Consider the following 25170-nt stretch of genomic DNA (forward strand, 5'->3'; position numbering starts at 1 on the left):
GCTTAAATGATATAAAAAATCGTGGTGATAAATTTGAACATTTTTCTCTGGAAAAAATAAAGTTGTTCATCGATGTTTTCGCTTATTTCTTTATAATACGGAGATATTTTGAATCATTTTATTCGCATATCTAAAATTTTGTTTATTGAAACATTATACATTCTCTAGAAGAAGAATCAGCTTAGTGCGTCAAACTGTTAAAACTGTTCGATATAATACGTCAACTAATAATCATCCCAAATAATCTAATGATTCCCCTAAATCTTATCTTATAATTTTAGCTTAGGAATCAACGTAATCAACTTTTACTTGATTACAGTCCAATAATTTTGGCCATCGATAATATCACTTGATACGATATTATAGAAACTTCAATCTTCTTTGTAGTTCAAACAAAATCCATAAATACATACCTTCGTTTGTATCTTTGTTACGTTTATCAAATTCCATTGAAAATCCATCAAAGCAGCTCTAAACTAAATGCGAATTAAAACAAAAGAAAGGAAACTCTCGAAAAATGATTTTCATACCTTTAAACCTCTTGATCGATGCTTTATTGCTTCGCAATAGCTAATTCTTCTGTGATTCCCTTTTGAACAAAGATTACCTTTTAAATAGACAGTAATTGAAATTCAGTGATTCTATTTCTAATATTTTTAAATATTCACAAACAGCGTTTAGAGTCTTAGCGTCTATTACCACAAGAATGGACGTAAATAGTACACGTATTCCGCTAACGATACTCCATTATGGATATAATAAACCCGTCAGGTTTCCAGTGAACGGTATTGCCTTTTCAAGGCCAAATTTTCACTGTCAAGCGTCCTTGATAGATTAGCCTGTTGTTAGTTGCCGTTATCGACGGTTGGGACTCGCTCGATAGACCTTTGCTCGTGACATTGTAGATTGTAGCTGGCCCGTAAGTTTCCTATGTTGGGTGGATAGATTGTGCTGTTTCGATCGGAGATTGAAGATTAGATCGGAGAAAAGCATGGCCGATGAAGAGTCAACGGCCTCGCTGTTTATTCGATCGACCAAATATCATCGACACCATGCATGCTCATCGAGCAGGGAAATTATAGAATGGTAAATTATCTGTTCAAACTTTCGATCGTCCTAGCCTAAATTCTTGAAAACCTTTTCCGAAGTTCTTCCGTCGAGAGAGATTCACAGATCGCATGACGCAATGTTGTACTTCAAGTGGCTGTTTTTCCTATCGAGCAATATCGTAGACGGAAGTTGTAGGTTGTAGTTGTAGTTTGATGATAAGAATTTCTTTATTGATCGCCAGATTGATTTCTAATTAATACATATCCAATATCTGATTGCTAGCAATGTGCGATAGCAATCATGTGTACGTAAATTAGTCTGTTTTATTCCTAAGAAGATCGCTATAGTAATTTGTAAAAATTATCGCTGATTACATTTGTTAACTAATTTTATCGTTAAAACGTGTTGTAATTATTATTTAGTAGTTATGCTAATAATATATAATAGATTTGTGAAAAACATACTATAAAATGATACGACATATAATTATAAACTTAAGGAAAAACCTTTTCAATAAGAAACTTAGTTACACCAAGTTTTACGATTACCTAGACTTATTAAACTGAAAAGATGAATGTAATTTCTTGGAATTACCTATTAAATACCATATGTATCAGACAAATCTTATAAAACAACATTTTCGTAAAACTTATTTCAAGTACTTGTGGGATTGATCGTGAGTTGAAAAAAATTCGTGATCGTGAGGTGACTGAACTTGATTCATAAATTTTATAAAACTCGCAAACATGTAAATTTACACTGGCGTTTTCATCGTTATCGCATATAGAACTTTGAGTATTCGAAGAAAAAGAGTTGACATTACCTAATCCGTATAGAGACATATTTTTAGGCCAAAACGGTTTTATCTCTGTAAGTATATTCTTGATATTTAACGGCTGTGTTTGTTTTATAATGCTGCGAATTACTAAGAACATTGCCATCGACTGATGATTGTGTAATTAGTCCATCGAGATATACGTATTTAGCTAAAACTTGTTTTTAAAGATTACATTTCATTAGATACAGTGTAATGAAAAATAAACTCTTCGCTTTATAATGATATAACTGTTACTAGTAAGACAAAAAGATTTATCTCAAGTTACAAGAACAAATCTATTAATCGTAAAAGTTCTTCGAAATTTATTAAAATATGGTACTCTCCCTCTGCCTCTCTCTCTCTCTCTCTCTCTCTCTCTCTCTTCCTTCCTTCCTCCGTCTAATCAGAAAAAGTCTAGAAAAAAAATGTTTAAAAAAAGTGTAAACGTTAATAAAACAATCATATAAATTATTGGTTATTATTGTTTTATACACATACGTGTATGGGGATTCTACAGAAGTGGGCATTTCTTTCTCGCTCTCTCTCTCTCTCTCTCTCTCTCTCTCTCTCTCTTCAAATCTCTCACTTTTTAACACTTTGAAAACATTAAATCGTATTATATCTATATATACCAGAGACAGATAATAACTGTAACTTCATGGACAAATTATGAAGAATTATCAATTTAATTTATTTATATCAAAAAATTACCACTTTTACATGAAATTCTCAATTTCCTGGCATATTACAACTATAAAATTTAATCTACCATTCTCATGTTCAGTGCATAAATTTGAAAGTATTCGCTAATTTTTCCTTTTTACGTATAGGCTGAACTTCGGTTTAACGGACACAAAATTGTGACCTTTCCTAATTGCAATTTAATGGTTTTCTATGCGTAGAATCGAAAAATGTATGTTTTAACTTTAGGAATCCCGCAGTTGAAAAGTTACAAGTACGTAAAGTTAAGCGATTTCAGCGTTGACAGCTTCAACCTTGACACCATGTTGGTTTTTATCCATGATTCGTCCAATGAGTAGAGTCACTGGCTGTAACAAATGCACGTGGATGTCGGCCATTTTACGACGGGATTTTGAATCATAAGTACTGAATTAGTTTTGGCTAAAGGTTGCCGGTTACGCTTGTATAAATGAACATTCGGCGAAGTTAGTAGTTCAATGCTCATCTGTCGGATCAATCGAATTACGAATAGAAGCAATATGGCGTCGTACTAACCTGTAAAATACGATAAAAATGCTCAGTTTTACACACGCATAACCCTTGAACCGCTAGATTCCTAAAACCGAACGATTGCATTTTTGGATTCTACGTATTAAAAACTATTGAATTCAGATAAAAAACTAAAAAGATATATTATACAATAGTCATATTTACCATTCACATTTATTTTTACATTAATCGACTTCATTCTATCGACGAAGAACATTTACAATCTTTGTCACCACTTTTACATTTCAGTCCCCTGTCCCCGTGAAATTATTTCCAAAAAAAGAAAAAGAAGACCGATATCTATGCTATTAAAAAAGAAATTACGCGAGTTAAGTAAAAAATAATCAAGCGAAGTTAATGCACCTCTTACGTTTAGCAATTATGGAGATCTAACGATAGAGTGCGTGAGCGAGCTGAAAAAACGATACAAGAATCGAAAGCGAACGTTAACGAATAGAGGCCCCTTCTGTCCTTGTCTAATAACGCATGCACATCCGTACAGTAAATATGGAATTGTAACGCCGATCAACGAGCGGCGTCAGTGTGCATGGCTGATTAGACAGGGACAGAAGGAGCCCCTATGTCGCTTTCACTTACGCGCTAACATATAACCCATGTACCCTATCTTTATATCTCTCTGTTTATTATTATTACAGGTGGCCATTTTTGGTTAGCTAAAATTGTGAATTCGTTGACAATCACCCGTCGCAGGCAGTCTGATATTTAGTCCCCTGGTTCGTATTATGTCCCAATTCTATTACTTTTATTAAACTTTATTTGATGTAACGTAAATGTAACCGTTGGTATTGATGTGACTCTCCTTTTAATATCAGAATTGAATAATAATTCGCTTGAAAATTTTTGCAACAAAAAAGCTTACAATAAAGAACGTCAGGTTGATCACTAGTTTGTTTATACAAGGAATAAATATTCGTTAGTTTCAAACGCGCAATGGTTTTTGTTTTCATGTTTAGCTGACAGTTGTCAGGAATCATAGTTGATTTTATAATTTTGTTTAGTATTTTTCAGCATTTAGCATTCATAGCTAGTTCGTTCACGATTACTTTCTTGTTACTTTCTTTTAAATTTAATTATTTTTGTTTTCACGTTTAAGTGTAACTGACAATTATGAAAACTGGTAGTCAGTTCGTTTATAATCTTAATGATTACAAATTACTATTGATGTATGTTGTTGGATGTTCAAATTTTGTAAATAATTCTTGAGAGAACTAATTGTCTTTTAACCAATTCTTTCTGATAAATGGTTTGAGCAACAATTTGTCCTTTTCAGGCAAAGAGTTTGAAATACAGTTGATTGCGTGTGACGTTTTATTCAAATGTCAGTCAGAGTGTAGAGATAGTTTTTAAAAAAGTACCGATAAAATTATATATATTATATAGTTATTCATTTGTCTAGCAGTAGCTACAAAGTATATAGCAATATTAGCATGTGGTTTTCCATATCTAAAGCTTGTTACACGATTCATAAATTAAATGAAAAAGTGTATGGACTATATCACTGTCGAATAATACTACGCACTTTTGTACAATGCACCACTCATGTGCGTATTTTATTTTCTAGTAACTACGTTATTAGTTATTATATGGAAAAGCAAGAAGCCACGAATAACGTTTGAAATTTATATTTTCAACGCTGTTTGTGTCAATTATACCATACGTGAAAGTCTGCAAGTAGAAAGAAACGAAATATCGGAGACTTATCGTGCATCGCTTGAATACTTGAAAGTTTGTAATTAGAACGAATATGTATATCTTTTATACGTATATCTATAGATCAAATATCTGAGATAAAGATAATAGATTGATCCTTTACATGATAGTGATTATTTTGCGAAGACAACAGTGTCTGTGGAAATAGTTGATAAATATTACATATTCTTGTTGTGAAACGTGAATTTTCGTATAATTTTATTCTGTATTCTGCAGATGTACGACTTGTACGACTTGTACGACTGGCTTGACATATTATCTAACGAATCAATGAAAATACAAAGAATGAAATAATCACTTGAATCAAATGATCCTCTTTCCAAGTTCCGTTCGCCGCGCTGCCTGAAGTTTAAGGTCAGCGTCAGGTTTCGTTGTTCTTATCGTGATTCTAGATACGACGTTTTATGTTTTATCATAGCGAGTTTCGTATTAATGTTAGCACCGCATAAAATTTGTCGGAAGCCACGTTTGCGGAATAAAAGTATTTTATGACGACATCTGCATATTTGTCTAAGAAACATGAATCAACCAATAATCCGCAAATCAATCCCGTTTAACAGGCCAAGGTAACAAAAAAGCAGATTCCATGGTCCTAAACAAGCGCGTTGGGGCAAGAGATTCGGCAAGTATACGAAAATAGAGACAGATCAGCGCGAATAAGAAATCGTGTTTTCGGCATCGATATCTCCACGAGTCAGAGACGGAGAAACATGCGTCGGAACGGGTGGAAGGAGGAAGGAGGAAGGAGAATGCAGCGACTGGCAGCGACGGGCAGCGACACACGTGGCCGTAATGCCTGTAATCAGAGAAGAGTATGTAGTATATATACGGTGGTTTGTCGGATCGGAACGTAGCAGCAGTCCTTCATAGGACATTGACTTTGAGATATCGTCGACTGGCTGCGACGACGCTATCTCGTTTCGGCTTATCGCACTTGTTTCGCTATACCTTATCTCTCAGCTGCCTCCTCAAGTCACTTTCTCGCAGTCTATGCCTCGTTAAATCATCATCCCGCATAGCGAAACGAAAAGCCGTGAAAAAATGACGTGGACGCTTATGGGTGGCCATGCGAACACCACGATGATTATTCTTTTCATTATTCTAATAATACTGTTTTCTCTATTAACAAATTTCTTCAGTTTAGGGTTTATGGAAAGTACGAAAGAATAGTTCTTGGTACGCATGATCTATCCCTCTCGGTATATGCCACAGTTTTTGGCACTAAAAACAATAAAAATCTTTTTGCTCGTTAAAAGAAAAGAGTGAGGTCGAGGATAAAAAAAATTCGAAGATCATACCAGGATCGTTAAATATTGAATCGAACATTCTATCCAAAGCACTTCGATAACTTCACAATAATTCTACAAAACCATCTTACCAAACCAATACTCCTCATACGCTGTCACGCTGGCCAAATTTACACCAACCTCAGAGATAACATCGAAACATAACAAATTCAGCCCCATTGGCAAAAAATATTCTACGGATTGGAAGTTTTTATCAATTTTATCTATGTTTAATCGTCATCGATCGTATCTGGTAGATTCAACTATTCTAATCGCTGCAAATATGATTATTCACGCAAAGCGGACTACTTTAAATGGTGGCCGATGACTATCGAAGCGACGGTTAATTTAATTGACTAAACTGGTGGTCATGAAATTATCGCATGTCGAACGATCGTTGGCCGCGAAACAGTCACAACGCTCTTAATTATAAATCAAACTTCAATAAGCTTATCAACAGCGAGGCAAATGGCCCTTGTAAGAAATATTATTAATAAGTATGGTTGAACGCTGATAGAATTCCTTTTAAATGATCAAGCTCGTTTCTTCGCGGTTCCTCGCCGCATTCGCCATCTTCCCAATGAAAATGGCGAGCACGGTCACGCAAGAGGATTCGCTGCTGTCTAGAAAAATGGATAAAGAGAGCAGCGAGAATGAGTGACCGACAGGATTTATCCGACGAGCAGGCAGGCTGACTCGTGAGCGTAGGGATGGAGAGAGGTGCCCCGTGCTCATAAATCTGCCAGAACTCTTTAAGTGTTCATGATAGCTGTCTCGGAGATTTTCCTTTTTTCTCCCACATCCTTTCTCTCTCTCTCTCTCTCTCTCTCTCTCTCTCCCTCTCCCTCTCCCTCTCCCTCTCTCTCCCTCTCTCTCTCTTCCGTGTTACACGTCAGTTCAGACATCATTTTCTCCCTTCGTCTTCAGTTTCTTTTTTCCCGCCAGATTTTACCATTCTCCTTCCATTTTCTCTCGCGGTCCGTCCTCATTCTGCTCTCTTTTCGTTCTTCTCGACCGCGACTGCACTTTCTCCGTCGTTTCAACCTCGACGACCCTCACTGGGGAATATTATCGACACTGCCAAGTTCACTTCTGTTTACATTCACCATGGCCAACTGCTCAACGACTCCAGGCATGAGAAACCATGCGGTTTCTCACGAGTACAGATCAATCGATAGATCAGTTATTATTGTACATCGCATACTATGCGCTTTCTATAGTTGTGGGGGATTAACCGTACGGAGATCTTTATCACTTTTTTCTAAATAGAATTTGATTGTACTGCACGGTTCATCATCGTTTCCGAAAAGTTGTAATTCAGCTGTGGAATAAGTATAACAATTTTATGTACTTGCAATTAACGTTAAGTTACTATGGGAATAACTATAACTTTTTATCTCTGCCTTTAACATTTACAACGATAAATTCATACAGCCTGTATTTATACTTACATAGCAGCGCCTTGAAGCACATCTTTCATAAATATTGACACCGGAAGATTATATCTGTTTGTTAATATTCTAAAATCAATGAGTCAATTATTAAAATTAATAAATCAATTAAAATCAATTAATCGATTATTAGAGTATCACAAATTTATTCGTCTAACAAGACTATGCTATTTAAATACAGAAATTATCTCAATCGCTCCAGCAATCAATTGAAAATTAGTATCCTCTATTTTGCAGTTATCCTTGCAACTGCAACCTGGTGTAGTACCAATATTTACCGTGTTACTTATAACACAATACAATGAATAATTGTGAACTCGATAAATTAAATGATATTCATTGAACGCGTGCGATTAGCTGAAATTGTCTTCGAAAACATGCTTATCAGTGTTTCCGATTATTTAAAAGCGGTCGCGCTACACAACTGCGTCTATACCTTCGATGTGCGCTCGCGCGTCCGTCTTCGCGTATTATTGATTTTTCCATCTCCGTGATCGAGGCACATCTCGATTAAATTGATTACTCGACGATGATCTCGATTAAACTTGTATTTACACGAGCAATACCTAACCGACGGACGATAAGCGCGCTGAAATTACGGCTAACACGATTAACTCGTTCATGATTCGCGCAATTTTCCGAACCACCACCAAGATTGGAGCGCGCGCGCGCGCGTCCCATGGAAATCGCCTTATTCTATGCTTAACCGGAGAAGTTCAATGCACCTGCGCAACTCGCGTCAATTTCCTCTGCCGAATCCCTGCTACCATGGCGGTCTTGACTCGACTATATTACTCATCACTTTCGTTAATATTTTCTACGTAACAGTGATGGATTCTTATTGCTCCTCCTTTATTTCTTTGGTTCTTTTCTATTTCTCAGTGAATTATGCGATTTAGATATGGATACATATTACCAATACATATTCTAGAGATATATTTGAACCCTTTCAGAGACCAACAGCGACATCTGTATATCTCATCTAAAGACGTATGCTTATACATATTGTAATTAATGTTATCGACAGATGATAATTTCCAGATACTTTTCACAACTATTGTTTGTAATACCACAAACTAATATACAGAATAGATCTTACATCTGAAATATCGATCATGAAGGAAAATAGAGTATTTCCTACGCCCTCTGCGATATAGTGTAGCTATAAAGCGACGCCGAGTCCAGGAATTATGCTCAATCCAACTAATAAAGTTGGTAAAGTCACAAATGATGTAGTACACATACAGATGTGGTGAAGTTAATAGGAATAAAAGTCTGTGGTAAAAATACCCTTCGGTTTGTACGTTACACGTAGTTACGCGATTACGCTAGAAATGATATACAGGGTTATCCACTTAACTCGGAACCCGCGCTATGTGAATGGCAACACTGTAACATGTACGCTTACTACTATAGTCAAATGTCGTTCGCCATCTATCAGCTGTTGCTAGAAGTACAAATAGGCAAGAACAGAGAGCGGTTTGGTAGCTGTCGAAGGATTTTAAATTTGCCATCACAATAAGAAGAAGACGATCGCTTCGTTTCATGTACCTGCGTGCAAGACAAATAAGCGCACTCAATTCTATTCCCACGTGTAACTTAATATCTTTTTCTTTAATAACTGATCTCTTGAGTTATACTTATCTAAAGTGCAATCACAACGTAATTTTTTTTTTATTTAAAATTGCATTCAGTTGCCAGAGTTATTTGCGAATTACAATGAAATTATCCAGATTCTTACAAATATCGAGGCTCTTTTTCTATTTCGTCCGGTAATTTTTAAAAATTAAAAAAATAGAAATTAATTTAATCCTCGTAATACTGTAGTGCTGGAGTCCGTTTGAACTATTTAAACAACACACGTTGCAGTGCCAGAGATATTTCACGCGAACTTTTATTCGACTGTCTCGAAGTGCAACTTAATGCAATCGAGTTCCTTTAAAATTTAAGGACAGTCCGGAAAAAGCTATGGAAATGCGTATACTTGATACAAGAAACGTCTGCTTACTTGGTGAAGTTCTGCTACAGACTGACGATAGGAACGATGTTTGGAGTCAGACAAATTGCTGGGTTTGGATACTCCAATCTCCTGATTTGCCATTTTCTCGAGATGGAGGGAATGGAAAGAAGAAGCAATTGGTGAGTGCATACTTCAAAGAAGGAGAAACTCCAGCTCCTACATAATGGTCACATCGGGCTAGCCACAGGCTCTGAGGTGACCGCATGCGACGTTCGAGTGTCGGACCAACGGTTCACAGGGAATAAAGGAATACAGCACGCAGAAATCAAGGAATAAAAAAAAATATGCTAATGCCAAAAAGTTCCGCGTCACTGGGTTGTCCTTGATCACAAATAGCTGTCGTTTCCTTAAACTACTTCTAAGGATTCGAAGGCTTTACGATCGTACTGTTGTGCTGCAACAACACATTTTGAAGAGTTATGTCACCTATATACATGCAGAAAATTTTATCGAAGTCGATTGATGCAAAAACAACCAACAGGCATCGAAAGATGGACGAACATGTAGATTTATTACAGGTGTAGGCCGAAATTTAAGAAAATATTAAAAACGAATTCAAGCCAGTCGCGTTTATAGCACTCCTGCTATAGCATTTATAGCACTTTTGTAAATTCGGAAATGCCGAGCTTGTGTGGTTTTACTTCGACGTTGACGATTCGTCCACGTTAACGATTGTACAACGAATACTCAAAAAACCAGGCGTCGCAGTTGCAAAACGTCGAGCCCGCTGGCCCACATACTTACTATACGGGGGAGGACTTAATTTGTGACACCCTCAAGTGTTGACACTTTCTCTTTCCATAGCCGAGGGTGACGAAGACCAGGCGACCGTTCCAAGCGTCCGAACTTCACATTTTCTTACAGAAAATCGTAGAAAACTGCGATTTTCATCGTTTTTTAACCGTTTGCAGCTTATAGCAGCGTTAACCTATTTCGATTAAATTTTCAGTATGTATATAACAGACAGACTCTTCAAAACGTATTATTTGAATTATCATTACAGACCCAAATAAAAAGGTTGTAAAAAGTGATTTTTATTATTTTCTTCCGAACAATTGCAATTCTTTCAAAATTTTCTTGACATATTATCTAATAAATTAAATCTCCTAATTTTTCGAAAATATGCAAATTGTTTTAAAAATGTTATTCTTTAAAGCGCGATCGAATACTTTCATGAGTCACTGTATGTATAAGAAAGCGTTGGGCGAGCTTGGGTATTCCGCTTATCCTTTGGATGAAAGTCCCGTGCAGAAGTGCATATGCAAGACTGTAAGAAAGTCTGTAATAATCTGTCTTTATAACTCAATTACAAATGAATATCATCAATGTATTGAGTTCGGGTTAACTTTTCCAATCCGTCCGGCAACGCTTGCATGTCATGAATTACTTTTCGTTCAATTAGAAATTACATCAACTGATCGTAATTATTGCATGATATACATCAGAAATTCATATAATTTCATTATGATTCCATTTCTTAACTCTTTACTAACTTTAATACAGATAGAGAATAAGTAAGATTCTCATTCGGAGATGCAAACATACAGAGAGTCAAATCCTTTATGTTATATACTGTCATTACATATATATGTTATAAATGTCATTACATCTGCAGTTGTAAATGGGACTTCCATAGCTGTTTATTTAAATTCGTGAAGTATGATACAATCATACGCTGGCTATACGGTGTATATATATATATATATATATACTTGCATCTTTTCTTTTCATTATATCTTCATAAAACCATCAATTTTGTATAGATTATACTACATAAATAATTGTTATGATAATATAAATAGATAAAAGTCGTTTTAGTGAGATCGTTTTTAAATAAAGTATTAAAAAAGTCTCACAAATTGATAACATTTTCGTTATTTTGTAGTAGAAAATATAAGTTGATAAATAAATTTTTAGTTGGTGTATAATTGAACTTATGTCATATGAAAATTTAACTTCTGTCGTCAAATCATTAAATATTATAAAACGCAATGTAATACATACGTATACATATGTCGTTTCTAATGTAAGCGCGTAACCACATGTAACGTACAACTAGAGGGTTAATTTTACCACAGATTTTACTCTTATTAACTTTATCACACTTATCTGTGACTTTACTAACTTTATTAATTGGATTGAATATAATTCCTACACTCACCGCTATAAATCGCTGAGGGTGTAAGAAACACTCTGATTTTTTACACGATCGGTGTTTCAGAACATGGGACACGAAGACTCGTAAGATGCGAGGTTTATGCTGTATACATTCTTGTCTGTGATGGAGCCAAACAGGGCAAATCCCTAACTTTATAGGTTCTTGTACATGCTAGCGTGGAATACCTTTAATATTTGGTCACATAGTACAGCGCGTATCGTGGAACAACTAGAAGAATGGACGTGAGATCCTCATTTTCTCTCTAGTATAAAACTGGACTACGAACATATGAGACAGATCTCGACACTCATATACCGAAGCCTAGGGAAAATCGTTCGAAAATTTAGTCTCGATACTTGCTGCAAAATTGCTGCAAATTAAGTGGAAAATCAGTATAGAAGACAACAAGATTCTCGTTCTTACGAGACAAACGGAGATGAGTAGCATGTCTCCTTTTCTGCTCTGTCGCAGACGCAAACATGTTACGCATACGCGGAATGGGAACTTTTTGTTTTCCATGTTGATTTTTCACAATTCAGTATTCAAACGGTTTTTGCTAACGGATGTCAAGATCTATTTAGGATGCACATGTGTACATAGCAATCTGTATATATATAAATAAAAATAATGTATCAAAATTTTATATTAATATCATATTTATATAATGAAATAATCTTGGGAAACACTTTCTAAATATGACATAATATTTTTAAAGTAGAAGACATATAGGTTATTTAACTTCTATATTGATGTAATATAATGTTTTTAACCTAGAAGATAATTGCAACTAAAAATAAATAACTACGTTTCATGTATTCCTAATTTCATAGATTATCGTGATATATTCTGATAATATTAGTTTTGAATAAAAATTTTCGTTTTTGAAGTTTACACAATTTTGTAAATATTTAATAGATATTAATTTTTAAAATAATTAGAATGTTTCAACAAATATTGTTTAAGAAAATACTTCCTTGTGTTCCAAAATGTTGCCGGTTAGTTCGGGTCAGTCAAATTTCAAATGATTCCATGAAAGATGGAAGTAATAATTGTGAAGCATCGAATACAGATCAATTCCATGAAGACTCTTCACAATGTTCGTATAAGACACGAGAAGTATTGCATCTGCTTGAAAAAGCTACAACATTTGATGGTGTCATGGATAAAAATTGGATGACAACCCCATATCCTAAAGATATTCCGCTCAATTATAAAGAAGAAACAAAACCAAGTATTAATCCAGAAAATACTTCTGTTTTGTTATTTCCTGGCCAAGGTATTATTAAAGTTGGGATGATTAAAAAGTATATGGATTATCCTGCTGCTAAGGAACTTTTTGAAATAACCAATGAAATAATTAATTACAATTTACTAAAACTTTGTTTGAATGGCCCACAAAAGGAATTAAATCGAACTGAATTTAATCAAGCTGCTACAGTAATATCATCGTTGGTTGCATTAGAAAAAATCCGAGCAGAAACTCCTAAAGTATTTGAAACTTGTGTTGCTACAGCGGGATATAGCGTAGGAGAGATAACTGCTTTAATTCTTTCTGGCATTATAACTTTTGAAGATGGAATTCGACTAGCATGGACTAGAGGAAAAGCTATGCAATATGCGTCAGATATGGTGCCTCAAGGAATGTTATCTGTATTTAATACATCAAAGGCACAAGTTTCCAAAGCTTGCATTGAAGCAGAAAATTGGATAAGGGATATGGGTATTGAAAATCCAACATGCAGGTAATATCTTAATATTTAATATTTTATAAATAATAAAAAAAGATGTTATATAATTCATATATGATGTTAATTATATAATCAATTATTTTTAGAACTGCTATTTTTCTATGTACAGAAAGAAAAATAATAGCTGGAAATATAGAAGCATTGGAATATGTCGAAAAACATAAAGCACAATTTGGTTTAACTAACACATCCAGATTACCTGTATCAGGAGCATTTCACACACCATTGATGGAACCTGCTTTAAAGGCAGTCTCTAAAATATTAAATTCGATAGAAATAAATGAACCTAGATGTACAGTATATTCCAATTATAAAGCTGTACCATACACTAATTTACAATATGTAAAAAAATACATATTAAAACAAATTGTGTCACCAGTTAGATGGGAACAATGTTTACAACATATATATAACAGACCCGACGGAATACCATTTCCACAAACATATGATGTAGGATCAAATGGAAGAATGAAAACTATCTTAAATTTAGTCAATTCAAAAGCAAGCAGGTCATGTATTGTAATTTAAAATACATATAAAATTACTGTATTATTATATACAATTTTTCTTAAACTTTTGCTTTACTTTTTCATTTACCGATATGTACATAACATTAGAAGAAATATAAATAAATTTGGAAGAATAACAAATTTTAATATTATATTTATACATATATAATCATACAACAACACAGTATAAAGAGATACATTTTTGTTCTACATAACTGCATTATATCTATTTATTTGCATTATATTCTATGTATTTTTCTTCTACGATTTACATCGTGTCAACTGCAAAATCATTAGCGACAATACTGTGTCTAGATGAGTTATATTTTGAAGTAATATTTGTTTATCTTGGTTTACTGTGTTTGTTTTGTGATTCTGTAATGTTGGAAATGTACCTGGTTTTATGCTGTAGTTATGTTCTGTAAATCTGTTCTTATGTTTTTAGTGATTAGATTATAACTGACGACTACATATACACTTACGTTTCATTATGAATTTGGTATATATATAAAATATGGACGGTCATTATTATAATTTGGATTATTGCTATTTACTTTTGTTATTGATCAACTAATTTTATGTAAATTAAAACAAAAAAATGCTTGTATATTAAATAATTAATTAATTAGAAAGGTACGAATTAACACTAAGCATTGAATATAAATATTATGTGCATAGTATTATAATTACATAATATTTGTGAAACACATCATAAATAAGTTTGATATATATATATATATATATATATATGTGATATAAGTTAATTTATTTTGAACTGCTATCATTATATTTTCTCTCGTGCCTCTAGTTTTCAAAATAAATTAGAAAATGTAAGCAAAAGGTATTGTGTTTTAGGAGTTCTTTTCATTTTGATCATCGATTATGTAAACATATGTAAATGTTTATAACATAATAAGAATTCATATTCTATTCGAAAGAACCCACAGAACTTTTTCATCCAACGGCAACTTAATATCCGCTATTGTGAAAGCACAAAACATCTTCAAAGTTGAAAGTTTGTAATCTTTTTCAAAATTAACTATTTCGGAATCTGTGGGTACTGGGAAAAAACGACTTGCAGATTCACATTCAGCTTGCAAAAATCCACAGGAATCGTATGCAAGGAGTCCCTTTTGAAGGTTTCAAAGTTGGAAAAAGATTAAAATTCGTTGAACATTGTAATTTGAAATTCATTATTTCACTAAATTATTAAAAAATGATCTCTTCTATTTGAGTTTTGTCAATTGATATTACTAATGTAAAAAGATATCAATATATTGCTTTTACATATACAATAATATTTAAGAACATCAAATGAAATATTTCTCTGCGCATTTTAGTTTTATTTCATAAATTATATTTATAAATTGTATTTATTATTGTTGTGTATCAAAATTTTTTAATTATTTTGTTACTAATAATTTTATACGAAATATATAAATGACTATGACATAAGTTTTTATAAGTTTTTGCACATACTCTATGGTTATGAGTGTGAGTAGGGGACAGTTAGGGGCATAGCTAGACCGTGGTTGGAACTTCGAGTAGATTGAACAGATATGAAGAGTTTTTGGAACACAAGAAATACAGTATTCTGTATGGTATAGGTAAGAAAATACGGTATGAAATTGAGGTTGTAATCTTTTATTGCAAGATAAACATAACATCAAACATCATCATGAAACTAGTAAGGTACGTATATTAATTTGTAATAATTCAGTAAGAAGTAATAAAATATTTATCAGACAAAAAGTTTAAGATCAAGTAGAAATATTAAGATTAAAACTATATATGTGAATAATTAATTGGATTTGTAAAGATTATTACTATGTTTTATGACATTTGATATTTTTGAATCTTCTAAATTGTGTTTATAATATAATTGTTATAACTATTTCAGATTTTTAATGAAACTCAGTCATGAGACTGTAACAATAGAATTGAAGAATGGTACTCAAGTACATGGTACTATTACCGGTATGTCATCATAACCTATAAGAAATCTCCATGTTTATATTGACATTAAAATTTAATAATATTTGTTGAATATTCACTTATAGGAGTAGATGTGGCAATGAATACGCATTTAAAGACTGTAAAAATGACAATAAAGAATAGGGATCCTGTACAATTAGATACATTAAGTTTACGAGGCAATAATATAAGGTATTATATATTACCAGATTCATTACCACTTGAGACTTTGCTCATAGACGACACACCAAAAGCAAAAGCAAAAAAGAAGGAGGCTGCACGAGGTTTGTAAATATAATATTAGTTACTATTACTAATTTACAAGTATGAAAAATTATATACATGCTTTTTATATTACAAATAATATAAATATTGCAAATACTTTTTGTAAAAGAATATAGAAATTTATTAATGAGCTTGTATGCTATTTTAAATGTAGTACTAATTCTAAACAGAAAGGCCCATCTGACTAAAAGTCTCAACAGATATTGTTAATGTATTGTTGACTGTCTATTTTATTAAGAAACAAATAACATGACTAACATAAATATGAGCTTACTTGTGATTGGTCAACAATGGGTTAATACATATTTTTCTTTCACTTGGATACATTACGAGAATAAATTGAGTTACTTAGAAAGATATTACCCTTGTTTGTTTATTTACATAAGAATTTGATGTGATTATATGTATAATTAACTAATCAAACATTCTTTCTAAAAAATGTTATTCAAATGAAATTTGTAAATAACGTCGATAGACTTTAAAAACTAGTCAATTGTATTACTTATTACATTCATAATATATTGATTTCTCTCTCTCTCTTTCTCTCTCTTTCTCTCTCTCTCTCTCTCTTTCTCTCTCTCTCTCTCTCTCTCTCTCTCATATATGTATTTACACATTGTCCCTTAATAAAGTTTTATACTTTTCATGTAACAATTATTTTAATTTTTTAAAACAATTGTTTTACTCTCACTTTGCTTAAGTGTGCAATATTACACACACTACTAAATTTCTTTTATATTTGTATATTTCTAACTAAAGTAGCTTTTATAATTAATCAAGATACGATAATTTAACCACAAACATTCAAATTCAATGGGGATAAAACAGTGTAGCATGTCGAATTAATCAAAATATCTAAACATATTTTTATATCATCAATGACAATAGACATTCTATTTTATATATATATTTTTTGTTTCTATGTTTATATTACTTTTAGGAGCAGTACGTGGTCGAGGGCGTGGTGGACGTGGTACGAGAGGAGGTCGAGGTGGACGAGGACGAGGACGGGGTAGACGATAGTTATGTACATTATTATATGTTTCATTGAAATAATTAATTCAATCTTTTGCACCTTAAAAAATACTGACGCAATGTATTATATAATACGAAAATAAATTGTAATGTTTTTGGGATTTATCAGAATTTTTAATTGTTATATTATACTTTTATTGGTAGAAATGTTTACCATTTACTTATTAAACATATCTAGAAATATAACTGTAGGAAGAGTGCAAAATGTGCACAAGAGTTCGTAGCGATTGTGTTTACTACATAGGAAATCTTACAGATTAATGATAGTGGGTTCTATATTTAGTATTTCTGATATTTTTTGCGCTCAGATCTTACTGAGCGGCTTCATCTGAGAGGAAGCAAAATTGCATACATTTCATTTCGCACTTTCTTATAGTAAGAATTCTGGTAATTATTTAGAAATATGGTTTCCTCTTCAATGCTCTTGAAATATGTTGCCAAAGTTATCATTCTGAACAACTTTTTCTTATACAAGTAATCGCCGCTCGGCTGTAGTATTTCAGGTTATAAAGCAATTTATATTTAATACTAAATATATATATATATATATATATGTATTATTAAACTATTTATTTTATAAATTTTTGTTCTGTAAACAATTAAATTTATCAATGATAGTAGGTATATTTGTTACATTTTTGATCAACTGAATATCAGAATAAAGTGCAACATTTCATATATCAATCTATTCATCAAAAATTATTTCACGCCAGCGTTACTAGCCATCGAATGACGGCCAGAGAGCAATCTGGCCCAATTTATAATTCATTGATGTTTTTTGTTATTTATAGAGTAAAAGTAAGTTTAGATTGGGCTATATAAAAATGTAGCCGCTTATTCTAGAATGAAATGAATTCTAGAATCGTAACCTAAACTTATAATTTTTTGCGAATATGTTTTGGAAGCTATATACACCGAGTAACGGTTGTACATTTATATGTATAGGAAGAATAATAATAATAAGAAGAAGAAGAAGTTACTCAGAATAATAACTGCGACAACATATTTCAAGGACATCGAAATTGGCGAGCAAATCAAACTTCTACATAATTACCAAAAATCGTCTTGTTGCATTCTTATTGTTAATATCTATACATATTTTTGTATTCAAATTTATACCTATCGTTTATTCTACCACTATTTTTGTGGAGAGGAAATTTCTCAAAGTTTCATATTATATTAATGTACATTTGTGCTGTTACTAATAATAAATAATACTTATACTTAATTACAAGCCATGTCTTCAATAGTTCTTTATGTCTTCTAAGAGATAACAAAGATATACCTAATAACAACAGTAGCACATTATTTAATACTTTTGTCACTAATTTTTTGCAGATTTACAATGAATGTATGTTACTGACAGAATTACAAATAGAATTTCTGTTTCAATAGATTTGCTTATAATTAAGCATAACTATGCTTAATATAATGATTAAGTTGCAATCCATGGTTTCTTTGAGACTTTTGATCCTCACGATGAATAAACTGCTCATGATGCAACAAAAAAAATTTGACCTTAAACTTCAGGATTAAGGTTAATTTTTTGCGGCTACATTTTTTTTTGTAAATCTCTATCGGACTAGAGGTGTAGAATTACCTGTTACAGCCGTGTAAAATAATTTTGTAAATTTTGCATATGTATAAAGTATATACTTTATTATCCTTTACAAAGATATTATAGTAATATTATACTTTATAAAGAAAATAATGTCAGTAATTCAAGAAAACAAAGGACAAAACAGCATTAAGTACTTACAAAAGATTAAATTTTAATGAACATTTTTATAAAGCCGTCGTTGCAACTACGCAAGTTTAAAAAAAGAATTGGATATATTTTCTTAGTCATGTTAAATTAAAATCACCTTGCTTATATGAATAGTCGGTCGCATTCTTGGAATATCGTACTAAATTAGTACAATTGTTGGAAGATTGACTATATGAATCGTTGACGATTAATAAATGCTCGGTTTCACTTCTTGACGTTATTCAAAGACTAGATTAAAAACAACACGATCTACTTCGAGCAACCGCAATAGTGGCTGCCTGGAACCGGGAGGCCTCGACGACGCCGACGGAAACAAGTGTGGAGGAGGAGGCCGAGAACCCCCTCCGAGTCATGACGACAATATGTGACATGTCCATGCCGCGAACCACGCTGGGCACCGAGCGGAGCAGAGCCGTGTATTGGTGGACTCCCGACATCACGGAGCTGAGGGCGAGATGTGTTCGGGCCCGCCGCTGGCAACGACGCGACGAGGAAGAAGTCTCCCTGCGCTACCGAGCGTACCGCGTGTTACGGCGCTCGCTACAAAAGGAGATCAAGATCGCGAAGGACCGTGCCTGGTCGGAACTGGTCGAAGCAGTCGAGTCCGATCCATGGGGAAGGCCATACAAAACTTCGCGCGTTGGGTCCTCTGGTAACGAGGGAGATGCTTCCCCCCCCCCCCCCCGTAAGAGGACAGTGCGGCAGAACAGTCGCGGGAAACAACGCGGACGGTGGAATGGACAAGATGATTGGGAAGTCACGGAGGAAGAGCTGTGGGAGGCGACCAGAAGAATGGCCTCCCACGATGTGGCGCCGGGCCCGGACGGAATCCCGTGCCGGATCCTGGGGAAAGTGATGGGGGTCATGGCTCCCAAACTTCGGCGCCTCTACACAAGATGTCTGAGAGGGGGAGTCTACCCCCGGGCATACCGGCCGATATGCCTGCTGGACGAGGTCGACAAGCTCCTTGAGAGAGTGGTTGCCACCCGTCTGGAGCGACATATGTCGGGGCGGGTACCGGGTTGGCACCGAAATCCAGTACGGCTTCCGGAAGAGACGCTCGACGATTGACGCGATCAGACGCGTGCGGGCACTCACGGAGGATATGGTTTCCCGGGACGGCGTGGCGCTGGCGGTCTCTCTGGACATCGTCAACGTGTTAAACTCCATGCCGTGGGACAGGATAGTGGCAGCACTTCGAGGTTCCCAGCTACCTCGTTCGGCTTCCCGCAGGGAGGACTTGCATATGTGAGTCTATGAGGGCTGGCAAACCCACGTTCCTGCAGCCAGGGAGGACCGTTGGGGCAAGCGTCCCGCTTACGTGAGTCCTCTATGTACACCGCAGGAAAGGCTGCCGGGAGTGTAAGGCGTTTAAGTACGGTTACACTCTCTCTACGTGGCCTTGGGTAGTAGCGCACCCACGATCCTGATGCCGAGGTTGAGACCGTCCGGATAAGTTCCCGGGTACTTTGCACCTTGAGCCCCCGCTTACGTGAGTCTCTCTAGGTCTGCCGAGCACGGTTAGCAGGTCGCCGGCCGGCAGTGACGTGGCTGTACATTCACATGATAGTCCCACCAATGACTAAGGATGGTACCACGGAGGTCGAGTGTAAGCCCAGAGGGAGTGGCGACTCCTCAGCTCGGCCAATTATGGGTTTGGACTCGTGGTGGCAGTGGTTGATGGCCAAGATGCTGGCAAGTGGGCCGATTTAAGGGGTATTGGTTACCCCGAATGGCCTTCGGCGGGTGAGCATCGTCCCACCTGCTCCGGAAGCGTCCCGGGAGACGGTAGGGCTTAGAAAACACCCCGTTTGACCTGAGACGAGTGACAGCCCCTGCCAGGCCTAACTAATCCAGCTAGCATGGTACTGGATACCTTGTGCCTTGGTTGGGCGTAACCCCAACCCCTATGGCCCTAGGGGTGCCCGGGTACTGTATGGCGATAAATTCACGCTAAGGAAAGCATCCGTTACCAAAGATGACAATACTTACCTCGTTCGGCTGATCCGCACCTACCTCGACGGCAGGTGGGCATGTTACGCCAGCAGGGAGGGCGAGGAAAGGCGGCCCGTTGAGCGCGGCGTTCCGCAGGGTTCGGTGTTGGGACCGAGCGTCCGCTGCCTATGGGCGCGGCCATGGTGTGCCACCCGAACGACACTCTGATCTTGGTCGGAGGTCGCGGGTGGCACGAGACATTGCGCATCGGCGAAATCGCAACGGCCTGCGCGATCCGTGTTGTGCGCGGACTGGGCCTGAGGGTCTCCCCTGCGAAGTCTGAGGCCATCTAGTTCTACGACAAGAACAGGCGAGGTACTCCTCCGCCCGATCTGAGCATAAACATGGCAGGCGAAACCGTCGGGGTGGGATCGCGGATGAGATACCTGGGTCTCGTCATCGATAGTCAGTAGACGTTCGAGTCGCACTTCGACTTCTTGATCCCGAAGGTGTCGGCGGCTCCCAATGCCTTGTGCGGCCTGCTGCCGAACATCGGTGGTGCGGGAGTTGCGGTACGCCGATTATACGAGGGCGTCGTTCGGTCCCGAGTAATGTACGGGGCCCCGGTATGGGCGGACGATCTGATGGCGAGTCGTCGCAGCATCCTGCTCCTCAGGAAGTTGCACAGGGTAACCGCTATCAGAATCGTCAGGAGGTACCGAACGGTGCCCCACGCGTCGGCGACCATTCTGGCCGCGTCCCCCCGTGGGAGCTTCGGGCGTTGGCGCTCAAAAGGAGAGTATGGGACCCGGGAGAGGACTCGACCAGCCCAAAACGACCTAGGAACCGCCGAGGAGAACGCGTGGGACTAGTGGCGATCACAGCTGATCAACGAGGGAGGCGAACATCGAGGCACGGAGGCGGTCCTCCCAAATTGGGAGACATGGAGAAGCCACCGCGGCCTCCCGCTCACATACAGGTGCATGACCCAGGTGCTCACAGGACACAGCGTGTTCGGCGAGTACCTGATCAAAATCGGACGGGAGACGGCGGACATCTGTCACCACTGCGGGGAGAGCAGGGACACGGCGCAGCACACGCTGGAGTTTTGTCCGACGTGGGAGCTGTCCCGTTACACTCTACGACACGTCATAGGCGAGAGATTGACCCCCTCGGCGATCATAGAAGCGATGCTGAGCGGGCCCACAGGAGTATGAGGTTCTCCGCCTCTTCCGCGAGCGAGTTATGCTCGCAAAGGAGCGAGCAGAAAGGGAGAGAAAGAGAAACTCTCACCCTTGTAGGATAACGCGATGGAGGGGGATGGCGGTCAGGCGGCCTAGAGCCGCTTCATCGTCGTCCCAACGGACCGCGACTAGAAGGGGCAAATGGTAGTAAATTCTTGCAAATTTTCAATATTATTAATTGATGATTAATATATAACAGACGCTAAATAATATGAATAATAATATGTAATAATATATAAATAAAGATATCAGGTAATAATCAGGTAACAGGATATCAGGTCTTAATTTCTCCTACAATGTCATGAGAAAAAGAATATAGTATATGTTGCCGTTTAAAAAATCAAAGTAACCTATTTTTGTTATAAAAACAAACCACTTTTGAATATAGTTTAGAAGCTTTAAACATGATGAACTTGTCGAAAAGTTACTTCCTAACGGATTTGAACAGTATTTTTTATATTCGCTTTATTATGACGTACATATAACAGGACAAATAGTATAAAAAGAAGCTTGGCCCCGATTGTCTTGAAGAAAAGTAAGATATTGTCGGTGTAAATCGGAGCGATGCGTGTGTCACTTAAAATAACAAAAAAATAAAGAAATAAATTTAAGATGAAAAATAAATAAAAGAAACTTTATTTTTTCCTAATACTTGGTTTACAATTTACTTCCGAGCTCTAGGCGTGACTTTTCAAGACTGACTCTTACAAATCGACTTCCGATCGGATTCGATTATTTTTCTCTTGTCATCCCTCAATATCCCTATTATCCACGCGTTTGTTACGCGTCCGCGACTGTTGTCACGCACGCCTTGTTCTCGAACATTCGGCGGAAGGACCGTTGGGATATTGATAGCTCATTAGACACTTCGGCGATATACATTGTCGCTGAGTGCCGCCACATCTTTATCTCCATCATCAGTCCATCGGATTTGACGTGTGCCGGTCGTGACACGTCCAATGTCACAGACGGAATGTCACAGACGAAATCCGACTAAACAAAGCGATAAGATAGCGAAATTCCAAGCGTCTTAGCGTGAGTGACCATTGGGATAATATCCGGACACTCTATCCGTTCCCAGAGATATATGATCGAAGCCTTTTCCCACTTCCACGCATAAAAGAATTTAAATACTCCTCCTAAAAATCATCCAAGTCAGTCTTGAACAGTCACGCCTGGAGCTCGGAAGTGTATTGCAAACAAGAAAAAATAAAGTTTCTTTTTTTTCCTTTTTCTTAAATTTCTTTTTTATTTTACGTGACACCAGCAACGCCATAGGGATTACTTTGGAATAGTGAAATGGGAAGGAACCACTCGGATTTTTTTCAAAAAAGTTCTGAGCTAGCGAGAAAGGCTACAGTACTTACGATAGAGAATTAATTGCGATCAACAAAAGCATACACTTTTTTAAACATCCAGTAAAGGGACAAGAAGCCATCATTAAAACAGGCTATAAACCACTTACATATACATTTAATCGGAAGTTTGAAAACGTACCGTCAAGGCATTTGCTTATGGCAAATTGATTATACAAGCCAATTTACCACGAATATAGTATACATTGCGGGTCGCGGAAATATCGTACCAAATATAATTATAATTACATTGGTGATTAATGATTAAAAGCTATTCAGCGCGATAAATATAATTTTTCATTCGGCTGCACATTCGGCTGTAATACCTTCATTATCGAATATAATTTTAAATACTTCGAATATAAGTCTAGACAATCTTTTTTGTAGTTTCCTCTGGTTTCTTCATTTGCAATAATCAGTAATTTGTAAATTTCATGAGACGGTTTTCGATATGCTGTTATGAATTTTAATGAATAGGCGGGATTAATGTTTAATCTGTGATTTTTCTTACGAAACGTCGTGCAGGATGGGTTACATCTCCGATTGCCACACTATTTTTTCTACGATTTTTACGAGGTAATTTGAGAGTCACTGTGCATCCCGCTGCTTAGGGTGCATCTACTTTCGTTCGTGTAAGGAGGTTTGCTCGCCCATAGGGATATTTTAGCTAATTCTTAATTGCCAATAACTAAAGAACAAAGCTGAAAACGCAAATTTTTTATTCTTGATTTTCATCTCATTTTAATTGTGTGATTCTCGAAGAATCACCTCTTAAATTTTAATTCTTTTACACCTGCAACTGAACACCCTGTATAAGCGGTGTATTTTATGCATTGTTATACAATAAATCAGTTTAAATTTCATTCTCGATTTATACAGGGTATCTCGATTTAACTAGATATATTCGTTGAGGCCTCACAATCATGTTAAGTTCACGCAATAGCGTGTACCGTATGTACCGAGAGCGAAATCTATACTGATTTACTATATAACGTTATACAAATAACGCTTATAAATTATAATATTATAAAGTGTGATGCGCCTACGAATTCTTGTAAACTTTCATAGATAATTTTTTTTTTTTTTTTTTTTTTTTTTTTTTTTTTTTTTTTTTTTTTTTTTTTTTTTTTTTTTTTTTTTTTTTTTTTTAATAGATCATTTTACAATTTGTTCATTAGGACATTTGGTAAAATATTATAGTTTGGGTTTTGATGAAATATAGCATGTGGATGGTTACCCCCAGCGGGGCTCCATCTTCCAGGTTGTTTATTGTTCTATTATGAGGTCTGCAGGGTGCTTCTTCAGTCTTCTTTCTGTTATTGTATTATTCGTTTCAGCAACCAGCTGATTTGGGTGTGTTGCAAGCCTTTCTTTGTACTTTTTTGCATATCTGGCGATTTCCTCTTTAACTGTTGGAGTCTTTAAGTCTTTTCGTATATCTTCATTTCTGACGTACCATGGAGCGTTAACTATTGTCCTTAGGATTTTTGCTTGCTCTGTTTCTATTTTATTTATGTGACTCATTGCTGCCATCCCCCATAGTGGGACTCCGTATGTCCAGATTGGTTTGATTA

The 25170-nt window shown here is 36.1% G+C and overlaps 2 protein-coding genes, 1 long non-coding RNA gene and 1 pseudogene across 9 annotated transcripts; 3 read left to right on the forward strand and 1 right to left on the reverse strand.

The window, feature by feature from the left end:
- Positions 1-204: 204 nt before the first annotated feature.
- LOC122578040 lies at positions 205-12133 on the reverse strand. Of its 7 annotated transcripts, XR_006316208.1 has the most exons (6): positions 11747-12133; positions 8665-10513; positions 7566-7634; positions 3263-7435; positions 3104-3164; positions 205-2916 (listed from the first exon to the last, which is right to left on the reverse strand). It is a non-coding gene; the product is annotated as an uncharacterized LOC122578040 (long non-coding RNA). The 7 variants fall into 7 exon arrangements; XR_006316206.1 differs by lacking the exon at positions 3104-3164 and having other exon boundaries at positions 205-3103; XR_006316207.1 differs by having other exon boundaries at positions 205-3164.
- A 248-nt stretch (positions 12134-12381) lies between these two features.
- LOC122578038 (probable malonyl-CoA-acyl carrier protein transacylase, mitochondrial) lies at positions 12382-14097 on the forward strand. Its single transcript, XM_043749901.1, has 2 exons — positions 12382-13485; positions 13578-14097. The coding sequence occupies exons 1-2, from the start codon at positions 12683-12685 to the stop codon at positions 14017-14019; spliced, it is 1245 nt and encodes a 414-aa protein (XP_043605836.1). The 5' UTR covers positions 12382-12682; the 3' UTR covers positions 14020-14097.
- Positions 14098-15529: 1432 nt separating this feature from the next.
- Positions 15530-17395, forward strand: LOC122578039 (probable small nuclear ribonucleoprotein Sm D1). Its single transcript, XM_043749902.1, has 4 exons — positions 15530-15692; positions 15901-15977; positions 16061-16258; positions 17200-17395. Exons 1-4 carry the CDS (start codon positions 15679-15681, stop codon positions 17280-17282), a joined length of 372 nt encoding a protein of 123 aa, XP_043605837.1. The 5' UTR covers positions 15530-15678; the 3' UTR covers positions 17283-17395.
- Positions 17396-19413: 2018 nt separating this feature from the next.
- LOC122566154 lies at positions 19414-21137 on the forward strand (annotated as a pseudogene).
- The last annotated feature ends 4033 nt before the right edge of the window (positions 21138-25170 follow it).

This window comes from Bombus pyrosoma, linkage group LG3, assembly GCF_014825855.1.
Source record: "Bombus pyrosoma isolate SC7728 linkage group LG3, ASM1482585v1, whole genome shotgun sequence".
In the NCBI taxonomy this organism is placed as follows: domain Eukaryota; kingdom Metazoa; phylum Arthropoda; class Insecta; order Hymenoptera; family Apidae; genus Bombus; species Bombus pyrosoma.